The 22291-nt window shown below is 39.0% G+C and overlaps 2 protein-coding genes across 4 annotated transcripts in view; both read left to right on the top strand.

Moving 5' to 3' along the window:
• Nucleotides 1-15847, top strand: part of LOC133639872 (zinc finger protein 827-like) — a 233438-nt gene extending 217591 nt beyond the window's left edge. The window contains exons 13-15 of the mRNA XM_062033537.1: nt 3220-3459; nt 7544-7712; nt 15643-15847. Of these exons, the coding sequence (XP_061889521.1) occupies nt 3220-3459; nt 7544-7712; nt 15643-15847 (614 nt within the window). The remainder of the gene's footprint in view (nt 1-3219; nt 3460-7543; nt 7713-15642) is intronic.
• Nucleotides 15848-20486: 4639 nt separating this feature from the next.
• Nucleotides 20487-22291, top strand: part of LOC133639193 (zinc finger protein 827-like) — a 93830-nt gene continuing 92025 nt past the window's right edge. For 2 of the 3 annotated variants that reach the window (XR_009823751.1, XM_062032314.1), the window contains exon 1: nt 20488-20776. Coding sequence is in view for 2 of the 3 variants with exons in the window: in XM_062032314.1 (XP_061888298.1) it covers nt 20560-20776 (217 nt within the window). In the remaining variant the exon portion in view is untranslated. Of the gene's footprint in view, nt 20777-22291 lie in introns of all 3 variants that reach the window. The other variant, XM_062032315.1, reaches the window with a different exon arrangement.

Genomic DNA, 22291 nt, shown 5'->3' with positions numbered 1-22291 from the left:
GGCACAAAACTAATAATAATAATACAGCTCTCCAAAAAGTGCACTTCTGCTGCTATTTGACATAACTGTTTGTTATGATGCTTTGACATTTTTGCACTTTATTTCTTTATTGACAGAAAATTCTATGAAGAGAAAAGTTGTTTGCAAATGTGGTTACAATGCTAAAAAATGAAAAGTTAAAGCTAAAAAAATAAATACACTTTATTGAGTTAAAATCTTTCTTTATAGGGGGAAAGATGTGATGTTATAAGCTATGGAAAATAACAACTACACTACCCAGCATGCAATGGGAGTGACGAGCATGCGCGGTAGCCCCGAAAAGTGTTGCATGTCGCCACCCGGCAGCTAAGAATGAGGTTATGAGCACGCTGTGAAAGTAAACGTCAAGAACTCAGCCAACACGCCTCGTCTGCATTATTTATAATTAGACAGACAACACATCTACAGTGTGATTTTGTTTTGTTTACAAGGAAAGAAAAACAAAAGTTAAAAAAGGGAGATGTCATATATGTATGTGCTGCGGTTGTTTTAAGAAGGTTGCGACAGCTGCCGTAAAGGAGGTGCGTTGCTAGCCTGGTTGCTATGTTTCCGGTTGGTCGTAAAAGTGTTGGTCATGTGTTTGTAGTCTGCTCAAATCTCTCAGTAAAGTTATTCATTGGATTATACCTTTTGTTTTGAACTTTATTACACCTTGGAGCGCTTTTTCAGGTGCATTGTTTTCCTGCTTTCCCTATCTGCGCCTAATGACTGAGCTACGTGACGTCATTTCTTGTGATGTCACACGGAGCATTTCTGGTCGGGACGGGATTCGTTCCGATGGATTCGAATAAAGAACCAACTCTTTTTCTTTACTATAGTGGTCTTGATAACGGGTACCGGTTCTCAAAAAGGGATTCGAGTCCAAGGACTCGGTTCTTTTCTTATCGAACAACCGAGAAAACCGGTTTCGAGTATCATCCCTAAGCGTAACACAGGTTGTGTAAACAATGCACACCGAGGCACAACACACGGCATGCTAGCAGCTAACGGGCTAGGATAGACTGACCATACGTCCTCTTTTCACCGGACATGTCCTCTTTTGCGGGGCTGTCCGGGCGGAGTTTCTTAAATGCCTCAAATGTCCGGCATTTTGAGTTAGGGTTGCGTGTATTTTCAATGTACGTTCAGGGTTAAGAAAGGGTTAAAAACAGAGAGAGAGCGAGAGAGTTATGATAAACGCGCATGCGTCGCCAGGCTCTGCTTTTTATCCATAGATGTATCAGATTTAATTTTTTATTATCTATAGCAGGGGTGTCAAAAGTGTGCCCCGGAGGCCATTTGCGGCCCACAGCTAATGTTTTAAAGGCCCACGGCACATTCTAAAAATACTATTAAAATAAACAAAAACATAACAAAAGTGAAATAAAAAAGCTTAAAGGTTAAATGTAATTTAGAAAAAGTTGCAATGTTGATTAATAAAACAAAGCTGTTTTTTTTTCTTTCAAACTGTCATTGCTCAAAACATAATATTGAATCAAAATCAATGTTATTATGAATTATTGACCTCTCCAAGGTTCCCATTACTTCACATCAAATATTCCACTAAGAAAAAAAATTTTGGTGGAAGATTTTGCAAATTTGGTAAATAAATAACCCCAAAATGTATATTTTGTTGTTTTCTTACTGTACCGAAAATTAACCGAACCGTGACCTCTAAACCGAGGTACGTACCGAACCGAAATTTTTGTGTACCGTTACACCCCTAGCATGAGCAGCTTCGGGGGTCTACATGGGAAACTAAAAGGTCCAACACAGCACATTCTGAACGCAGTTTAAGAGCCGATTTGTTATTACCGTATTTTTCGGACCGTAGGGCGCACCGGATTATAAGGCGCACTGCCGATGAGCGGGTCGGGTCTATTCAGGTCTTTTTTCATACAAAAGGCGCACCGGATTATAAGGCGCATTAAAGGGGTCATATTATGATTTTTTTCCTAAAAGTAAAAGACTTCCTTGTGGTCTACATCAGTGTTTTTCAACTTTTTTTAAGCCAAGGCACACCACCAGCAGAAATCACTAAAAAAAAGAAACTCAGTTGACAGTAAAAAGTCGTTGTTGCAAGTTTTGGATATGACTTTAAAGCATAACCAAGCATGCATCAATATAGCTCTTGTCTCAAAGTAGGTGTACTGTCACCACCTGTCACATCACACCCTGACTTATTTTGAGTTTTTTGCTGTTTTCCTGTGTGTAGTGTTGTAGTTCTTGTCTTGCGCTCCTATTTTGTTGGTATTTTCCTGTAGCAGTTTCATGTCTTCCTTTGAGCGATATTCCCCGCATCTACTTTGTTTTAGCAGACAAGAATATTTCAGTTGTTTTTATCCTTCTTTGTGTGGACATTGTTGATTGTCATGTCATGTTCGGATGTACTTTGTGGACGCCGTCTTTGCTCCACAGTAAGTCTTTGCTGTCGTCCAGCATTCTGTTTTTGTTGACTTTGTAGCCAGTTTTAGTTTCGTTCTGCATAGCCTTCCCTAAGCTTCAATGCCTTTTCTTAGGGGCACTCACCTTTTGTTTATTTTTGGTTTAAGCATTAGACACCTTTTTAGCTACCGGCTGCCACCTACTGATATGGAAGAGTATTACACGGTTACTCTGCCGAGCTCTAGACAGCACCGACACTCAACAACAACACATCATTTGCAGACTATAATTACTGGTTTGCAAAAAATAAACCCAAATAGGTGAATTTAGATAATCTCTCACGACTCACCAAACTATCTCACGGCACACTAGGTGGTTCTTTGCTCAAAATGTTGCATAGATAATGTTTTACAGATCATCTTCAAGTCGCTTTCTGACAGTCTCTTCAGGATGCGCCGTTTTGTGGGGGGTCTAATTTACGTGGCAAATTTATGCTAACTGTTAACAAGTGTCATGTACCGAGTTGTATGACTCTGGGGTAAACGGTTGCAAAATTAGCTCAAAATTTAGCATGCTAATATTAGCATGCTAACTACACATACCGAGTTATATGACTGTAAGGTGTATGGCTGTCTAATTAGAGAGAAAAAACGTAAAGTTAGCATGTTAATGTTAGTATGCTAGCATGCTAAAATTAGCATTCTACTGTGTATTAAAATAATGAAAAATAGTCCGTCCTTGGTGACATTGTACTTGAAATGTCTGACTACTGCATCTAGAGTTTCTCACTATGTTGTTTATTTTGTGCCTGAGCAGCCCTCCATTTCCAGCTCCGCACGAGCGGACACAGGAAGTCCTTCCGAGGGCGACCTCTTGTCCGTACATCTCCTCTGCAGATATCAGTATCGCTGTCCGCCGTCTCGCGCGCTGTCGGCTCGTGTTGGGGCTCCTCCGGTATAAAACAGCAGCCAATTGTCAGAGGGAGAGCAGGCTGGCGTGACAGAGGTGGAAAGCTAATGAAGTTATTTGACGGCAGCCCTGGCCACGGAGCGAGAGGTGAGGCTCAGCGGACAAGCGCCTGGCAGCTAGACGGATGAGGCGCCAGATAGAAGCAGGAAATGTGTGTGTGTGTGTGTGTGTGTGTGTGTTCTTGTATTCCTACCCTTCTTGAGACACCAACAAGGAAAAGGTGTGAACAAGTGATGACATAAATCATGGTCCTAATAACATTGCATCTAATAGAGAATGTCTCATTAGCACCCCTGCTTGTGACATCTATTAAGATGAGGGTGGTCCCAAAAAGGAGGGATTTTTCAAATTGACTATGTGTCGCTTTTAAAAGTGCTCCCCCTCTGGTCAACATATGAAATAGCAAGTGTGAGTAAGAAATTGAAATGCGCCCCCTTTGGCCCAAATGTGTATTTATTTTTTAAATAAATAAATATGTATATAGAGACATACTGTAATAACTTGAAGTAAATAATGAAGATTAAAAACCAATTACAAACAAAAAAGTAAAAAAAAAAAAGTAAATGGACTATAAGCAGTCTTTTTCTCACAATGTGTTGACTTTTTTCCTATAAAATTGGGAACGATTTCTCATATTCTTTCTGCTATTGCAATATTTTCTCGTAAAATTATGACTTTTTCAATGTAAAATTATGACCTTTTTAATGCAAAATAGTCAAGTCAAGTCAAGTCAACTTTATTTATATAGCACATTTTCAACAACTTTTTAGATTGCACCAAAGTGCTTTACAGGTTAAAAAAGCATGGAGCAAACAAAAAACAACAACAACAAAAAAACCAACAACAACAAAAAAAAAAAACTAAGCAAAACAAAAAAAACAAACAAAGAACATAAACAATGAGTGCGCTAAACAAGATAATGCAAATGCAACACGGTAAAAGGGGTCGAATAAAAAGTTTTTTAAAAATTGCAGAATAAAAAAAATAAAAAAATAAAAGTGCTACAAATTGAAAAATACAACTAAAGCGAAGGGGTGGGAGGGGGGGGGGGGACTAGAAATGGTGGCCTAGTGGGCGGACTCAGCTCGGGTCAAAGGCCAGCGAGAAGAGGTAGGTCTTAAGGAGGGTTTTGAAGACCCCCAGGCTCCGGGCTGACCTAATGTGGAGGGGAAGGCTGTTCCAGAGCTTGGAAAATAGTGACATTTGTCATCAAAAAATCAGACTTTTATATGGTTGTTCTTGTAAAATAGTGACATTTTTTGAGTGAAATGATGACTTTTGTCATAATTTTGCCAAGTAAAATTCAGATTATTATTATAATATTGCAACCTTGACTGGGAGTGAGTTTGTGTTCATCTTTCTTAGAATTGTTGTCTCATCACTTCCTCACCCATTGGCATGAGCTAGGGGTGTAACGGTACGTGTATTTGTATTGAACCGTTTCGGTACGGGGGTTCCGGTTCGGTTCGGAGGTGTACCGAACGAGTTTCCACACGAACATATTAAGTAGCGTAATTAGGGATGATGTTTGATAAGAAATTATCGAGTTCGAGTCTATTATCGAATCCTCTTATCGAACCGATTCCTTATCGAGTCCAGATAGGTTGTTGTATATGGAAAAAACCACAATATTTGGTTTAACAAAAGCTCACTTTTATTATATAAGAAAAAATAAAATCTAATAAATAAATAAATATTGACTGTTACCCCCCTAAAAAAATAAAATAAAATAAATAAATATTGACTGTTGTTACCCAAAGTATATTAAGTGCTCCCCCTCTGGTCAGCATATGAAATAACAAGTGTGAGTAAGAAATTGAAATGCGTCCCCTTTGGCCCAAATTTTTATTTATTTTTTAAATGAATAAATATGTATATAGAGACATACTGTAATAACTTGAAGTAAATAATGAAGATTAAAAACCAATTACAAACAAAAAATTAAAAAAAAAAAAGGAAATGAACTAAAAGCAGTCTTTTTCTCACAATGTGTTGACTTTTTTCCTATAAAATTGGGAACGATTTCTCATATTCTTTCTGCTATTGCAATATTTTCTCGTAAAATTATGACTTTTTTAACGTAAAATTATGACCTTTTTAATGCAAAATAGTGACATTTGTCATCAAAAATTCAGACTTTTATATGGTTGTTCATGTAAAATAGTGACATTTTTTGAGTGAAATGATGACTTTTGTCATAATTTTGCCAAGTAAAATTCCAATTATTATTATAATATTGCAAAAATGTTAGTTTTCTTGTAAAATTTTGACTTGCGTTGAGTAAAATTACGACATTTTTCGGAGGTCTCAAGAAGGTAACAAATACAAGAGTGTGTGTGTGTGTGTGTGTGTGTGTGTGTGTGTGTGTGTGTGTGTGTGTGTGTGTGTGTTTTCGTTCTTGTATTTCTACCCTTCTTGAGACATCAACAAGGAAAAGTATCTTCCATATGAGGACATAAATCATGGTCCCAATAACATTGCATCTAATAGAGAATGTCTCATTTGCACCCCTGCTGGTGACATCTAGCGTGGTCCCAAAAAGGAGGGATTTTTCAAATTGACTGTGTGTCGCTTTTAAAAATGCTCCCCCCTCTGGTCAACATATGAAATAACAAGTGTGTGTAAAAAATGTGAAGTGCTCCCCCTCTGGCCAACATATGTAATAAGTGTGTGTAAGAAATTGAAATGCACCCCCTTTGGCCAAAATGTATTTAAAAAAATAAAATAAATATGTATATAGAGACATACTGTAATAACTTGAAGTAAATAATGAAGATTAAAAACAATTACAAAAATAAATAAAAAATGTACTAAGAGGCTTACCTTTTTTATACTTGCATAGTATGTATTAGGGTTTGTCCTGATACCAATATTTTAGTACCAGTACCAAAATGTATTTCGATACTTATTGGTACTAAATAAGGGGGACCACAAAAAATGGCATTATTGGCTTTATTTGAACAAAAAAATCTTAGGGTACATTAAACATATGTTTATTATTGCAAGTTTGTCCTTAAATAAAATAGTGAACATACTAGACAACTTGTCTTTTAGTAGTAAGTAAACAAACAAAGACTCCTAATTAGTCTGCTGACGTATGCAGTAACATATTGTGTCATTTATCTACCTATAATTTTGTCTACATTATGAGGGACAAACTGTAAAAATGTATTATTAATCCACTTGTTTATTTACTGTTAATATATCTGCTTATTTTTCTGTTTCAACATTCACATTTCAACACTTCTGTTAAAATGTAATAATCACTTATTCTTCTCTTGTTTGATACTTTCCTTTGGTTTTGGATGATATCACAAATTTAGGTATCGATGCAATACCAAGTAGTTACAGGATCATACAATGGTCATAATTGAAGTCCTCATGTGTCCAGGGACGTACTTCCGGAGTTTATAAACATAATGTGAATTTTTTTAAAAAGGAAAAAAGATTGTGTGACGATAAACAATATCGATACGCTCCTGTACTTGGTATCATTACAGTGGATGTCAGGTGTAGATCCACCCATGGCGTTTGTTTACATTGTGATGCCGGTGAGCTACGGTGTGTAGTGAAGCATGTTTAGCTATTCCTCGTCCTGCAGTGATGATGATACTTGTAAGAAACGTACTTTATTTGTCGCCATGGAGGCGAGGATTAGTGATTTAGACGTAGGTAAAACACTGCGGATGGACGTTAGCCGCACCTCTTCCTGAGGGTGTTTCAGTGTTATAACTTCACCTTTATCTTTAGTTTTTAGGCCAAAATGCGTCCATTCTCCTTTTTTTGTCTACACACTGTGTCTGCTTGTAAGTACTCTGTGTGTGTGCGCTGCTGAACATGCTCCTCTGCTCGTTAAACCAGCAATATCATGACGTGATGACCGGGAACCACTACTTTTCAAACAGAGTATAGTACCGTTTTTGAATCATTAGTACCGCGATGCTATACCAGTACCGGTATACCGTACAACCCTAGTATGTATATGTTATTAATGTTGTAAATACAAATCTTTATACATCTAGAAAAGGTGGTCCTAAAGAGGTAGGCATTTTTCGGAGGTCTCAAGAAGGTAAGAAATACAAGAATGTGTGCGCAGGCAAGAGAACAGCAATGTATGTAGCGTTGGTGGCAGGTGGCAGAAGACTGCGATAACACCCGGACACACGGATAGCGTCGTCAAACCACCACGAGCTGGAAGTGGCTCACGCAGATGAGATGGCCAGTCACCCAGAGACAACCCCCCACCACCACCACCACCACCACCCCCGTCTGCTTCTCGGCTCCGTGCTTGCTCCTCGCAAGATGATGTGCGAGAAAGTGGACACTCGTCTCCATGTTGTGTTTGTGAAATTCTGACAGACAAAAGACTGAAGTGCGAGTGTTGGGCTTGACAGGCGGAATTGTCACTTCTGTTGCTTTGTGCTTTTGTTCTTTTTTTTTTGTGATGGACGGAGAATAAGAACCCTTGCAAGTAGCATTAGCAAGGTAAATAGCAAAACGGGTCATAAATCGGAATGGCCGTATCCTGGCACCGATTCAGGTATAATCCAACAGTGCCGTGTTTTGCTACCTGGGTTGTGTGTGATGTCATAGCTGGCTCTTCGCACATTTCAATGTTCAATGCCAACAAAGAAATTGACTTAAGAACACTCCAACTTTAATTAAAATTCCACTTTTTCAAAAATCCTAATATACATTGGCTCTGCTGTTGACATTTTACTAGTTAGCTTTAGCGATTTTAACACCGCCACATGTCCATCCATCCATCTTCTTTCGCTTATCCGAGGTCGGGTCGCGGGGGCAGCAGCCTAAGCAGGGAAGCCCAGACTTCGCTCTCCCCAGCCACTTCGTCCAGCTCTTCCCGGGGGATTCTGAGGCGTTCCCAGGCCAGCCAGGAGAGAAATTCTTCCCAAAATGTCCTGGGTCTTCCCCGTGGCCTCCTACCGGTTGGACGTGCCCTAAACACCGCCCTAGGGAGGCGTTCGGGTGGCATCCAGACCAGATGCCCGAACCACCTCATCTGGCTCCTCTCCATGTGGAGGAGCAGCGGCTTTACTTTGAGCTCCTCCCGGATGACAGATCTTCTCACCCTATCTCTAAGGGAGAGTCCCGCCACCCGGCGGAGGAAACTCATTTGGGCCGCTTGTACCCGTGATCTTGTCCTTTCGGTCCTAACCCAAAGCTCATGACCATAGGTGAGGATGGGAACGTACTGTAGATCGACCGGTAAATTGAGAGCTTTGCCTTCCGGCTCAGCTCCTTCTTCACCACAACAGATGGATACAGCGTCCGCATTATTGAAGACGCCGCACCGATCCGCCTGTCGATCTCACAATCCACTCTTCCACTCGTGAACAAGACTCCGAGGTACTTGAACTCCTCCACTTGGGGCAGGGTCTCCTCCGCAACCCGGAGATGGCACTCCACCCTTTTCCGGGCGAGAACCATGGACTCCACATGTGTTAATAAAAACTACAACTAAAATGCACTATACAATGAAACAGCTGGTGCGTTTTTGATTGATTGATTGATTGAGACTTATTAGTAGGTTGCACAGTGAAGTACATATTCCGTACAATTGACCACTAAATGGTAACACCCGAATAAGTTTTTCAACTTGTTTAAGTCGGGGTCCACTTAAATTGATTCATGATACAGATATATACTATCATATATACTATCATCATAATACAGTCATCACACAAGATAATCACATTGAATTATTTACATTATTTACAATCAGGGATGTGGGGGGGGGGTAGGATATGGACAGCAAGTAGTGGACATAGAGAGAGAGAGAGAGAGAGAGAGAGAGAGAGAGAGAGAGAGAGAGAGAGAGAGAGAGAGAGAGAGAGAGAGAGAGAGAGAGAGATCAGAAGGCATAAGAAAAAGAAAAAGTATCTGCATTTGATTGTTTACATTTGATTATTAGCAATCCGGGGAGGGTGTTAGTTTAGGGTTGTAGCTGCCTGGAGGTGAACTTTTATTGCGGTTTTGAAGGAGGATAGAGATGCCCTTTCTTTTATACCTGTTGGGAGCGCATTCCACATTGATGTGGCATAGAAAGAGAATGAGTTAAAACCTTTGTTAGTTTGGAATCTGGGTTTAACGTGGTTAGTGGAGCTCCCCCTGGTGTTGTGGTTATGGCGGTCATTTACGTTAAGGAAGTAGTTTGACATGTACTTCGGTATCAGGGAGGTGTAGTGGATTTTATAGACTAGGCTCAGTGCAAGTAATAACAATACTTGCGGTATTAACACTTTGTAGGGCGCAACAACAACAAAAACACCGTAAACTATACACTACTGACATCTAATGTCTTTGGCTTGAGACTGTAATTGCAACTTAATGTCACACTTGCAAAGGATATGATTGATTGATTGATTGACACTTTTATTAGTAGATTGCACAGTACAGTACATATTCCATACAAATGACCACTAAATGGTAACACCCCAAGAAGTTTTTTAACTTGTTTAAGTGGGGTCCACGTTAACCAATTCATTGTAATGGTGATGATGATGAAAAAAAGATATAACAGCAGTTATCATAACCAGCTCATTTTTAAATGTCATAACAAATTAGATTTTATCATCAAAAATTGGTACTGCTGAGTACCGGTATCCGTTCAAATGTGACTAGTACCTATTCTTTGTCATGCAAATCTTAACATCAATCGGCGAGGTCACCAAAATGTTGTTTTTAAAGTTCTGTTTCCAAAACCTTTAAAGACAGAGTGAATCTTAATGTTTGATAGGTACTAAATGTTTTCATCATCGTCACTACTACACTGATTTTGATATTGTTATAGACTCTTGGTGGAAAACTATTTATAGCGGTGGAAGCCCTTAAAGCTCATTGCAATGTTATTTTCCTCACATTTTCCTTTGATCAATTGTTGGAAACATTTTCCATACACATACGGATATCAGGTCACTTGATAAGTTGTTTTTATTTATTTTTTTGCATACCAGATTCTTAGTTGTTGTTTTTTTTCATGTTGCTGTTTAGGGTTTCTTTGATTGGCTACTGATCTCTGCAGGGTGGAGCCCATCTCTTGACAAATTCTGCTTGTGTAGCTTAGTGACCCTAGATCAGGGGTCACCAACCTTTTTGAAACCAAGAGCTACTTCTTGGGTAGTGATTAATGCGAAGGGCTACCAGTTTGATACACACTTAAATAAATTGCCAGAAATAGCCAATTTGCTCAATTTACCTTTAACTCTAAGTTATTATTAATAATTAATGATATTTACACTTAATTGAACGGTTTAAAAGAGGAGAAAACACGAAAAAAATGACAATTAAATTTTGAAACATAGTTTATCTTCAATTTCGACTCTTTAAAATTCAAAATTCAACCGAAAAAAAGAATAGAAAAAATAGCTCATTCGAATCTTTTTGAAAAAATTAAAAAAAAAATGTATGGAACATCATTAGTAATTTTTCCTGATTAAGATTAATTTTAGAATTTTGATGACATATTCTAAATAAGTTAAAATCCAATCTATACTTTGTTAGAATATATAACAAATTGGACCAAGCTATATTTCTAACAAAGACAAATCATTATTTCTTCTAGATTTTCCAGAACAAAATTTTTAAAAGAAATTCAAAAGACTTTGAAATAAGATTTAAATTTGGTTCTACAGATTTTCTAGATTTGCCAGAATAATTTTTTTGAATTTTAATCATAATAAGTTTGAAGAAATATTACACAAATATTCTTCGTCGAAAAAACAGAAGCTAAAATGAAGAATTAAATTAAAATATATTTATTATTCTTTACAATAAAAACAATACATTTACTTGAACATTGATTTAAATTGTCAGGAAAGAAGAGGAAGGAATTTAAAAGGTAAAAAATGTATATGTGTTTAAAAATCCTAAAATAATTTTTAAGGTTGTATTTTTTTCTCTAAAATTGTCTTTCTGAAAGTTATAAGAAGCAAAGTAAAACAAATTAATGAATGTATTTAAACAAGTGAAGACCAAGTCTTTAAAATATTTTCTTGGATTTTCAAATTCTATTTGAGTTTTGTCTCTCTTAGAATTAAAAATGTCGGGCAAAGCGAGACCAGCTAGCTAGTAAATAAATACAATTTAAAAAATAGAGGCAGCTCACTGGTAAGTGCTGCTATTTGAGCTATTTTTAGAACAGGCCAGTGGGCTACTCATCTGGTCCTTACGGGCTACCTGGTGCCCGCGGGCACCGCGTTGGTGACCCATGCCCTAGATCCTAAGTGTCAAAGTCAAGGCCGGCGGGCCAGATCTGGCCCGCAAATGAATGATCTATGGCCCCCGGGATGATATTTAAATTGTATAAGAACCGGCCCGCAGGCCACAGCCGCCTGCTACTGTTTTGCACGCACCAATACTCCATCAGTGTTGGCGCTAGGAACTTCCAAAATGGGGTCCCAGGGACCCCGTCAAGTCATAAAAATGGGGTCCCACTTTATTGTAACCGTTTTGAAAACAAATGATAAACGTATGCATTATCCTGTTATATCTCACATTCTATATTATGTTTGTCATAAACGTTACTTAATTAATTAAAAGAGATATTTTTTTATGCATATGTATTCAGTTAGGCCACTAGGCCACCTACTCAGTGGCCTAGTGGTTAGAGTGTCCGCCCTGAGATCGGTAGGTCGTGAGTTCAAACCCCGGCCGAGTCATACCAAAGACTGTAAAAATGGGACCCATTACTTCCCTGCTTGGCACTCAGCATCAAGGGTTGGAATTGGGGGTTAAATCACCAAAAATGATATCCGGGCGTGGCCACCGCTGCTGCCCACTGCTCCCCTCACCTCCCAGGGGGGTGAACAAGGGGATGGGTCAAATGCAGAGGACAAATTTCACCACACCTAGTGTGTGTCACACACACACTAGGTGTGGTGAAATTTGTCACAATCATTGGTACTTTAACTTTAACTTATAAACATTCATTCACTTTCTTCTTGCCTTCATGGATTATTTTGACTCGGGGGCCACATTTAGAGAAAAAAATTTGTCTAGGGGCCCGTATATCTATTTTTAGGAACACTAATACAAAACCTCACAATAATGTCTGATTGAATGCTAAAAACATTATGACAGACCACCTTAAAAAACAGAATGGAATTTTAAATTTTTCTATGAACGATTAAACACTGAATATTGACAAAATATGAACGTCACACCCCCTTTCGATCGACATATTTCGCAATCAAGTGAAACGCAACAAAAATGCAACAAACAGTGAAGTATGAACGCGAAGGGTACAAAATAAACCCACCTACAATCTGATATATCTGATATTTGCTGAATTTCCCCCAGGGATCAATAAAGTACTTTCTATTCTATTCTATATATCACTAAGCTTTAGAACTTTGTTGTGAAAATCTCCTTCCGCGTCTGTGGAAACGCTCCCCGCCCACACTGCTTGGTGCCTCGTCTGAGCTGCTGTGACGTAGATGACCATAGTAACTAATTAGATGACCATAGTAACTAATTAGATGACCATAGTAACTAATTAGGTTACCATAGTAACTAATTAGATTACCATAGTAACTGGTATATCATCTATAAGCGCAGATTCCAACCATTGAAATACTTAGTATAGTTGAAGACTTACGGTCATTAGAAAACATCACTGCACATCATAATGGCAGCTACACTTTCCATCTTAAAGATCTAAAAAAAATATTTGGGAATGTCCGGCGGGCCAGATTGAAAAACTTAACGGGCCGCATCTGCCCTTAATTTGCCCAGGTCTAATCTAAACTTTACCGCTGGCAGTAGTTTTTTCTAGGGATGTCCGATAATATCGGCCTGCCGATATTATCGGCCGATAAATGCGTTAAAATGTAATATCGGAAATTATCGGTATCGGTTTTTTTATTATCTGTATCGGGGTTTTTTTGGGTTTTTTTTTTTAATTAAATCAACATAAAAAACACAAGATACACTTACAATTAGTGCACCAACCCAAAAAACCTCCCTCCCCCATTTCTTTCTGTTATCAATATTCTGGTTCCTACATTATATATCAATATATATCAATACAGTCTGCAAGGGATACAGTCCGTAAGCACACATGATTGTGCGTGCTGCTGGTCCACTAATAGTACTAACCTTTAACAGTTAATTTTACTCATTTTCATTAATTACTAGTTTCTATGTAACTGTTTTTATATTGTTTTGCTTTCGTTTTTATTCAAGAAAATGTTTTTAATTTAGTTATCTTATTTTATTATTATTTTTTAAAAGTACCTTATCTTCACCATACCTGGTTGTCCAAATTAGGCATAATAATGTGTTAATTCCACGACTGCATATATCGGTTGATATCGGTATCGGTTGATATCGGTATCGGTAATTAAAGAGTTGGACAATATCGGATATCGGCAAAAAGCCATTATCGGACATCCCTAGTTTTTTCTATATTTTTATTGTAGTATTTTCAGAATGTGTTTGTTCTATTGTTGGCCAAAGTAAGACAAACAAAACAATCTGAAGATGTCTTAATTTTTTTTGTTTTAATGCCAAGATTTTAATAGTACACAGATTTTCCTCCATGCGGCCCTGAGCTAAAAGGAGTTTGACACCAGTAAGTTGATAAATGTATCGTTCTTCTGGGTAAGTGATAGGTGTGGAACGGTTCACAGAATCCACAATTTGGATCTGGTCCCGGTTTTGTGCCACCGTTCTCTGCTGGGTTCAATGTAAATTGTTGTTGTTTTAACACCCCAGAATATATTTCCTAATAATCCACCATTACCGTGTCAGGTCAACGATTGGTCTTTTTTTCATAAATTGTTCCATCCCTAGTAAGTGAAAGCAAGGCCAACATAGCCTGAGTTTATATTAGGATGGGCTAATACAGACCTGGGCATTCTGCGGCCTGCGGGCCGCATCCGGCCCTTTGTGCGTCCCTGTCCGGCCCGCGTGAGGCCAATTATAAATTACAAAATAAATGTAAAAAAGTATCTATGTCGAGTGTGCAATACAACGGTGCTGCTTTTGTTTTGAAAATCGTTATTTGTATTACTTCCGTGTGGACGTATGCGTGTGCGTGATTGTGAGTGAATGTGAACAGCTGCAATCGCAAATTACAAAATAAAGTTGAAAAAACATATATGTCGTGCGCGCAATACAACTGTGCTGCTTTTATTTTGAAAAGTATTATTTACGGGCGTGTGTCCGTGTGTAACCTGCGAGTGAAGGTGCACATGCAGCGACAAGTGATGCACGGTTTACACCCGAGACGCTAAAAAGAGAAAAGTTGATGAAGAATGGCGTGTTTTCAACAAGACATGGACTGCCAAGCAACGTTCCCTCTAAGGTGCGCGCCTGCGCAATTGCGCACTGCTCAAGCGTCCGCTGCGCGCAGCAAATATATGCCGCGCACCAAATCAAATCCCATCTGAATTCTAAACAAAATAAACATATTTATTCTGTGTAATTTTGCAATGCAACTTTGAGTGACAGTGACAACAAGCGGCCCTAACGGTGTTCGTCAACACCGTTCAATTGAACACCGTTCAATTATTGTAACGTCTATCGAGATGCTTCGAGGACAGGAATTATATCGATCACTTTATTGAGCAAAACTGTTTATATTCGGACATAACCACACCAAAAACATGAGTAAAACACTTCTATCTCGAAAAACTAGTCATTTTCTGCCGTACAAACCAGGCCAAAACCAACTTGTCATCTGTCACCAACACGCATACTACTAAACCACTGGTGCGTTTATGGCCACACAAAAAGTCGGACAACTCAAACACCACACAAAGTTACACTATGACTCCAGTCCTCAGTCATACGTGTGCTTATTTTACTGTCATTTATTATTAATGTTAATTTATTTGTATTAGTCATGGAATGCTGTTACACACACTATGTTGAAGTATTACTATTATTATTCATTATTATTATTTATCTTACGGTATATATCAAAATGAGCAAAATTGAATTGCAATATTGTCGATGTGGCCCTCCAGCAGTGCTCGGGTAGCTCATGCGGCCCCCGGTAAAAATTAATTGCCCACCCCTGGGCTAATATGTCCTCGAGCTGCTCATTTATTTCCATGTGTGTTTGTAAAGTAGGGACCAAAAGTCCTGTCCCCGTCTGATCCAACATGGTCTGACACGCTTCTAATTAGAGGACGTCCTTCCAGGTGCTGACCAGGTTATACTTAGCCTGCTCGCTGACATCTGACGACGTGACATTTCCAGCTGGTGTGGGGTGTGACCCTGCAACCACTGCCCGTAAACTTTAAGGGCAATATACCAACCCCACAACCCCGCGCCTTCCTCCCCGTTGAACTACACCCCCGGCCTGCCCGCCATGGTGTGGCACTGTGGCATCAAAGGATGCTGCATAGCTGGTCAAAACACTAAGCCCTCTACCCCTTCTACCATTAATCAGCCGGAGTCGGCACAGATGGATGGTGTGGGCAGGAGGCGGGTGGCCTATGGTGGTTAGAGATGTCAGGTAGGGGGGTTACACTAAACTGGGCCACTGTTTGGGTGCTGAAAAAAAGACTTGACATTAGGGGTGTGACGGTACACGAAAATTTCGGTTTAGAGGTCACGGTTCGGTTCATTTTCGGTACAGTAAGAAAACAACAAAATATACATTTTTGGGTTATTTATTTACCAAATTTGCAAAATCTTCCACCAAAAATATTTTTCTTTTGACACCCCTGCTATAGATAATAAAAAATTAAATCTGATAAATCTATGGAGAAAAAGCAGAGCCTGCCGACGCATGCGCGTTTATCATAACTCTGTCTCTGCCCCTCCCTCACCACTGCTGCTGCGCGCACAATTTGTTTTGTTTTTAACCCCTTCTTAACCCTGAACGTACATTGAAAATACACGCAACCCTAACTCAAAATGCCGGACATTTGAGGCATTTAAGAAACTCCGCCCTGACAGCTCCGCAAAAGAGGACATGTCCGGTGAAAAGAGGACGTATGGTCAGTCTATCGTAGCCCGTTAGCTGCTAGCATGCCGTGTGTTGTGCCTCGGTGTGCATTGTTTACACAACTTGCGTTACGCTACTTGATATGTCCGTGTGGAAACTCGCTCGGTACACCTCCGAATTGAACCAAAACCCCCGTACCGAAACGGTTCAATACAAATACACATACCGTTACACCCCTACTTGACATAGTCACTGTTCCTCTCCAGTGGAAGTAGAAGTTCAACCGTGCAGTTGACTTTTATGAAGTTGATTGTCCATAAACTGAGATCTTGAGTGATGATTCAAAAGCAACTTTCCCCCCAAAGATTTTGGTCAAACTTTGAATCGTTCTACTTTTGAGGGTTCCTCAAACCCTCAACTCTGTTGTCTGTCTAAAAATCTTCAAGCCAGTGAGTGTAATGAGACGTGACAAAGAGATACAAAGACGAGTTGTTCTTTTTTTGGCGGCTATCGGAGGTTGCTCCGTGGCTAATTATTAATTATTCATCTAAGGCAGATTAGACGCGGCCCAGTTTCTCTTGAAGATGTCTGTAAAGCGGCATGTGACAGCCACACTCCGCCAACCAACCGAGCGAGGCTGCACCCTACAGAGATGCCAGATAAGGATGACAAGGCTCTGATTCGTATCGCAACTTTTGCATCCGATGAGGATTTGCACAACAGCAAGGATTCTACATTTTTAAGGGGCAGCAAAAGTTGAGACTGAAGTCAACAAAAAAGCATGACAGAGAATTGTGGATTAGTTTAAAGATCGTTGGTGGTTTCCAAGAAAAGGCCAGGTAGTAGGTGGGGTGTTTGCTGATACTTGATGATAGCATATACTTTGCTAAGTTAGTTTGTAATCTTCCTATAAATGCAATGTTAATAGCAAAAGAAAAAAATAACAAAGATGTACACTACCGTTCAAAAGTTTGGGGTCACCCAAACAATTTTGTGGAATAGCCTTCATTTCTAAGAACAAGAATAGACTGTCGAGTTTCAGATGAAAGTTCTCTTTTTCTGGCCATTTTGAGCGTTTAATTGACCCCACAAATGTGATGCTCCAGAAACTCAATCTGCTCAGTTTTGTAGCTTCTGTAACGAGCTAAACTGTTTTCAGATGTGTGAACATGATTGCACAAGGGTTTTCTAATCATCAATTAGCCTTCTGAGCCAATGAGCAAACACATTGTACCATTAGAACACTGGAGTGATAGTTGCTGGAAATGGGCCTCTATACACCTATGTAGATATTGCACCAAAAACCAGACATTTGCAGCTAGAATAGTCATTTACCACATTAGCAATGTATAGAGTGTATTTCTTTAAAGTTAAGACTAGTTTAAAGTTATCTTCATTGAAAAGTACAGTGCTTTTCCTTCAAAAATAAGGACATTTCAATGTGACCCCAAACTTTTGAACGGTAGTGTAATTAACTTTGCCTTTTGAGTACCACCGTTCTGTTGCCATCATTACGGTTTCTACTTCTAGGACTACCAACACTGACAACATGGTAGCCGTGTACAGTAGAGGCCAAAAGTTTGGACACACCTTCTCCTCATTCAATGTGTTTTCTTTATTTTCATGACTATTTACATTGTAGATTGTCACATCAAAACTATGAATGAACACATGTGGAGTTATGTACTTAACAAAAAAAAGGTGAAATAACTGAAAACATGTTTTATATTCTAGTTTCTTCAAAATAGCCACCCTTTGCTTTGATGACTTTTTCGCACACTCTCGGCATTCTCTCCATGAGCTTTAATAAAGCACACCTGTGAAGTGAAAACCATTTCAGGTGACTACCTCTTGAAGCTCATGGAGAGAATGCCAAGAGTGTGCGAAAAAGGAATCAGAGCAAAGGGTGGCTATTTTGAAGAAACTAGAATATAAACCGTGTTTTCAGTTATTTCACCTTTTTTTGTTCAGTACATAACTCCACATGTGTTCATTCATAGTTTTGATGTGACAATCTACAATGTAAATAGTCATGAAAATACAGAAAACACATTGAATGAGAAGGTGTGTCCAAACTTTTGGCCTCTACTGTATCTATTTTGAAAAGCCAAAGAAAACCCGGTAAACTGACTTGAGACCCAACAGAGATTAATTGTCTGATCAATTTGTCCATTTTTGAATGGGTCCAGCACTCTCGTTCTAATTTCCCACTGATTCCGTTGGATGTTTTTTAATCAATTTTTGAATTCCTAAAAGGCCAAATCCTTTAAATTTCTGTGTACTGCTGGAGAAGTAGGCAGGCCCAAGTTTTTTTTGTAATATTTGGAGAGAAGCTTCACTGGTTTACTCAGCGCTTTTGACTATCTGCCCTAGGGCGACAAGATTCATTGATTCCAAATCATAACTTAATGAAATTAATTGTAATGGAATTCATTATAATTATGGTAAATGAATGAACACGATGATTAGGGCTGGGTAATAAAACAATATCAGTATATATCGCGATAGACATGTAATCAATATCGAGAAAAAATAAATTCGCTCAGACATTTGATCGGAATCATTTCTTTTTCGTCGGAAGAAACCGGAAGTTGCAAAGCATGGTTGGTTGCATGAACAAAGACCCACGCTCTCTGGTAACCAAGCAACGCAGGAAGTGATCAGTGATCAGTGGCAGTGATTAGCAGTCAACTTTGGTTTGCGCCATCTTTTTGACTTGCGTTGATTCTTGATCGAGAAGAGAAACTAATAACGAGTGCTGCAGAGGGCGAAGAACATGTTGTTAAAACAGGAAAGCGACCTCGACAGTATGGCAGTTTTTTGGATTTACTCAGACCTACGTGGTCTGTAAACTTATTTCACTTTACCTTTTTCTGTGTTGATTGAGCTGTGTTGAAGCAGCAAAAAAGGACATTATGTTAAATGAAGAGTTTCTCTCTCTGATAGTTGATATAATAATGTAACTGCATCATTAAGCCTACATGAACTCCATGGTGTTCAGGGATGAATAGTCTCTCCTATTGCTATTGTACCATTTTTTCAGCTATAGTTACATTAATCATTAGTAATGCAGCAGCCTAGTTTTGAATGGCAGGGTCCCTGCTATCACATGTTGATAGAAATATAACATTTATTATTTTGTTGTTTTCTTACTGTACAAAAATGAACCGAACCGTGACCTCTAAACTGAGGTACGTACCGAACTGAAATTTTTGTGTACCGTTACACCCCTAGTATAATGTCATAAGAAAAAGCTGAATTGCTGACATAAATAACGAATAGGGATGTCCGATAATGGCTTTTTGCCGATATTCCGATATTGTCCAACTCTTTAATTACCGATACCGATATCAACCGATACCGATACTGATATATACAGTTGTGGAATTAACACATTATTATGCCTAATTTGGACAACCAGGTATGGTGAAGATAAGGTCCTTTTTTTTTTTAATTAATCAAATAAAATAAGATAAATAAATTAAAAACATTTTCTTGAATAAAAAAGAAAGTAAAACAATATAAAATCGGTTACATAGAAACTAGTAATTAATGAAAATTAGTAAAATTAACTGTTAAAGGTTAGTACTATTAGTGGACCAGCAGCACGCACAATCATGTGTGCTTACGGACTGTATCCCTTGCAGACTGTATTGATATATATTGATATATAATGTAGGAACCAGAATATTAATAACAGAAAGAAACAACCCTTTTGTGTGAATGAGTGTAAATGGGGGAGGGAGGTTTTTTGGGTTGGTGCACTAATTGGAAGTGTATCTTGTGTTTTTTATGTTGATTTAATAAAAAATAAAAAAAAAACGATACCGATAATAAAAAAAAACGATACCGATAATTTCCGATATTACATTTTAAAGCATTTATCGGCCGATAATATCGGCCGGCCGATATTATCGGACATCTCTAATAACGAATAAAGTCACCAAAATGTGTCTTTATTGTTATTTTATTTATTTTATCATTGTACTAGCCTATTTCAGTACACGTAGTAATTTTTTGCCCAAAAATCGAGTATTCAGAGAAAAAAAAAAATTTCTTAAATTTTTTGGCCAAAATTGTGTAGCCCTAAACTGCCCTGAATACCTGCGGGTCTTTTTCCATGTCAACATTCTAGCAAGACCTTCCAGTTTTCCCCTTGTTCCCATCAGGCCTCTTATTCTACCTTTTCCTCTCTTTCATTTCCGACTATAGCGGCCAACCAGAGGGAAGCACTTAAGTCTCCGTTCCACTTTAAGGAAGAACCCAAAATGGAGGACGCTTTGAGTCCCAGACCGGCCTCCCAGTGTCATATCCAGTCCGGCTTCCTTGGGACCTTCTGCCAGGACGGGCTCGCCGGTGTCCCGGCAGCCTCTGAGCGCCCGAGGTCGCTCAAACCCAGCGACGGAAGTCCCTCGGCTAAGAAGAGCTTGCTGAGCCAGGACATCAATGTTAAAGTGGCTTCTGAGTTGCTGATGAAGCTTTCAGGTAAGATTAAATCTATCATCTATACCAGCGGTCCCCAACCTTTTTGTAGCTGGGGGCCGGTCAACGCTTGAAAATTTGTCCCACGGACCGGGGTTTATTTTATTTTATTTTATATTTTATTTTTTATTTTTTATTTTTATTTTTTTTCATAAAGAAATACAATCATGTGTGCTTACGGACTGTATACCTGCAGACTGTATTGATCTATATTGACATACACATACACAATATGTGTATATATAGTGTTTTTATGTTGATTTAATTGAAAAAAAAAATAAATGAATAAAAATTTTTTTATTTTTTTTATTTTATTTTCTTATTGGTACCGGGCCGCGGCCCGGTGGTTGGGGACCACTGATCTATACATGCCTTTTTTTCCCCAGTCGATTGATTGTATGTTACAGGAGAATGTTGCGGTGAGACAAATCTCCCAGGTTATTTATATCAATAAATGGCTGTGCTCTGCAAGGTTAAACATATCAGTAATATTCTTTGACCTTTCATGATCCGTTTGTGTAATTCTGCTAATCAGAATGAACAAACGGACAAAATGACAGTCACTTGTATGGAGAGAATTCTTATAGACGGTTCCAGGTCGCAACATTGGTATATGCTTTGCTGTTTGGTGGTTTCATCAACCAATAGCAACTCCGACTTTAGCTGAGTGGCCTAGTGGTTAGAGTGTCCGCCCTGAGATCGGGAGGTTGTGAGTTCAAACCCCGGCCGAGTCATACCAAAGACTGCAAAAAATGGGACCCATTACCTCCCTGCTTGGCACTCAGCATCAAGGGTTGGAATTGGGGGTTAAATCACCAAGAATGATTCCCCGGGCGCGGCCACAGCTACTGCTCACTGCTCCCCTCACCTCCCAGGGGGTGATCATGGGGATGGGACAAATGCAGAGGACACATTTCACCACACCTAGTGTGTGTGTGACAATCATTGGAACTTTAAGCAGGATGTCCACTTTTTAAAGGCTTGTACGGTTTCCTTTTGTGGTAGCACCAGGGTCTTCCCTACTGTGAAGAGGTAGTTCTTTTAAGCCTGTTTGAGATGGAGCTAGTAGATCCTACTTTACCTTTTATTGCTTTCTAATTCGTAAAATACGGCAAGTACGAGGTGGCTTTCAATGCAGCTAAATGTATTCATGTATTGCACCCACAAAGCCCTCTAAAAACATCCAAAACCCGCCAACAATACACCATTTATATGTCGTGAACTGAACATTAACCAAGTGCTGGCAATATTGTTGTTATAAAGCGCTAACGTTAAGGAACTATTTTTAACCGTGATCAGAGCACTGACTACCTTATGCAACTATTGTGAGAGTCCAGTCCATAGTGGATCTAACATAATAGTGTGAGAGTCCAGTCCATAGTGGATCTAACATAATAGTGTGAGAGTCCAGTCCATAGTGGATCTAGTTAATAGTGTGAGAGTCCAGTCCATAGTGGATCTAACAGAATAGTGTGAGAGTCCAGTCCATAGTGGATCTAACATAATAGTGTGAGAGTC

The sequence above is a fragment of the Entelurus aequoreus genome, linkage group LG22 (assembly GCF_033978785.1).
Source record: "Entelurus aequoreus isolate RoL-2023_Sb linkage group LG22, RoL_Eaeq_v1.1, whole genome shotgun sequence".
NCBI lineage: Eukaryota > Metazoa > Chordata > Actinopteri > Syngnathiformes > Syngnathidae > Entelurus > Entelurus aequoreus.
The sequence above is the reverse complement of the archived record's forward strand: the minus strand, read 5'-3'. Positions and strand labels throughout refer to the sequence as shown.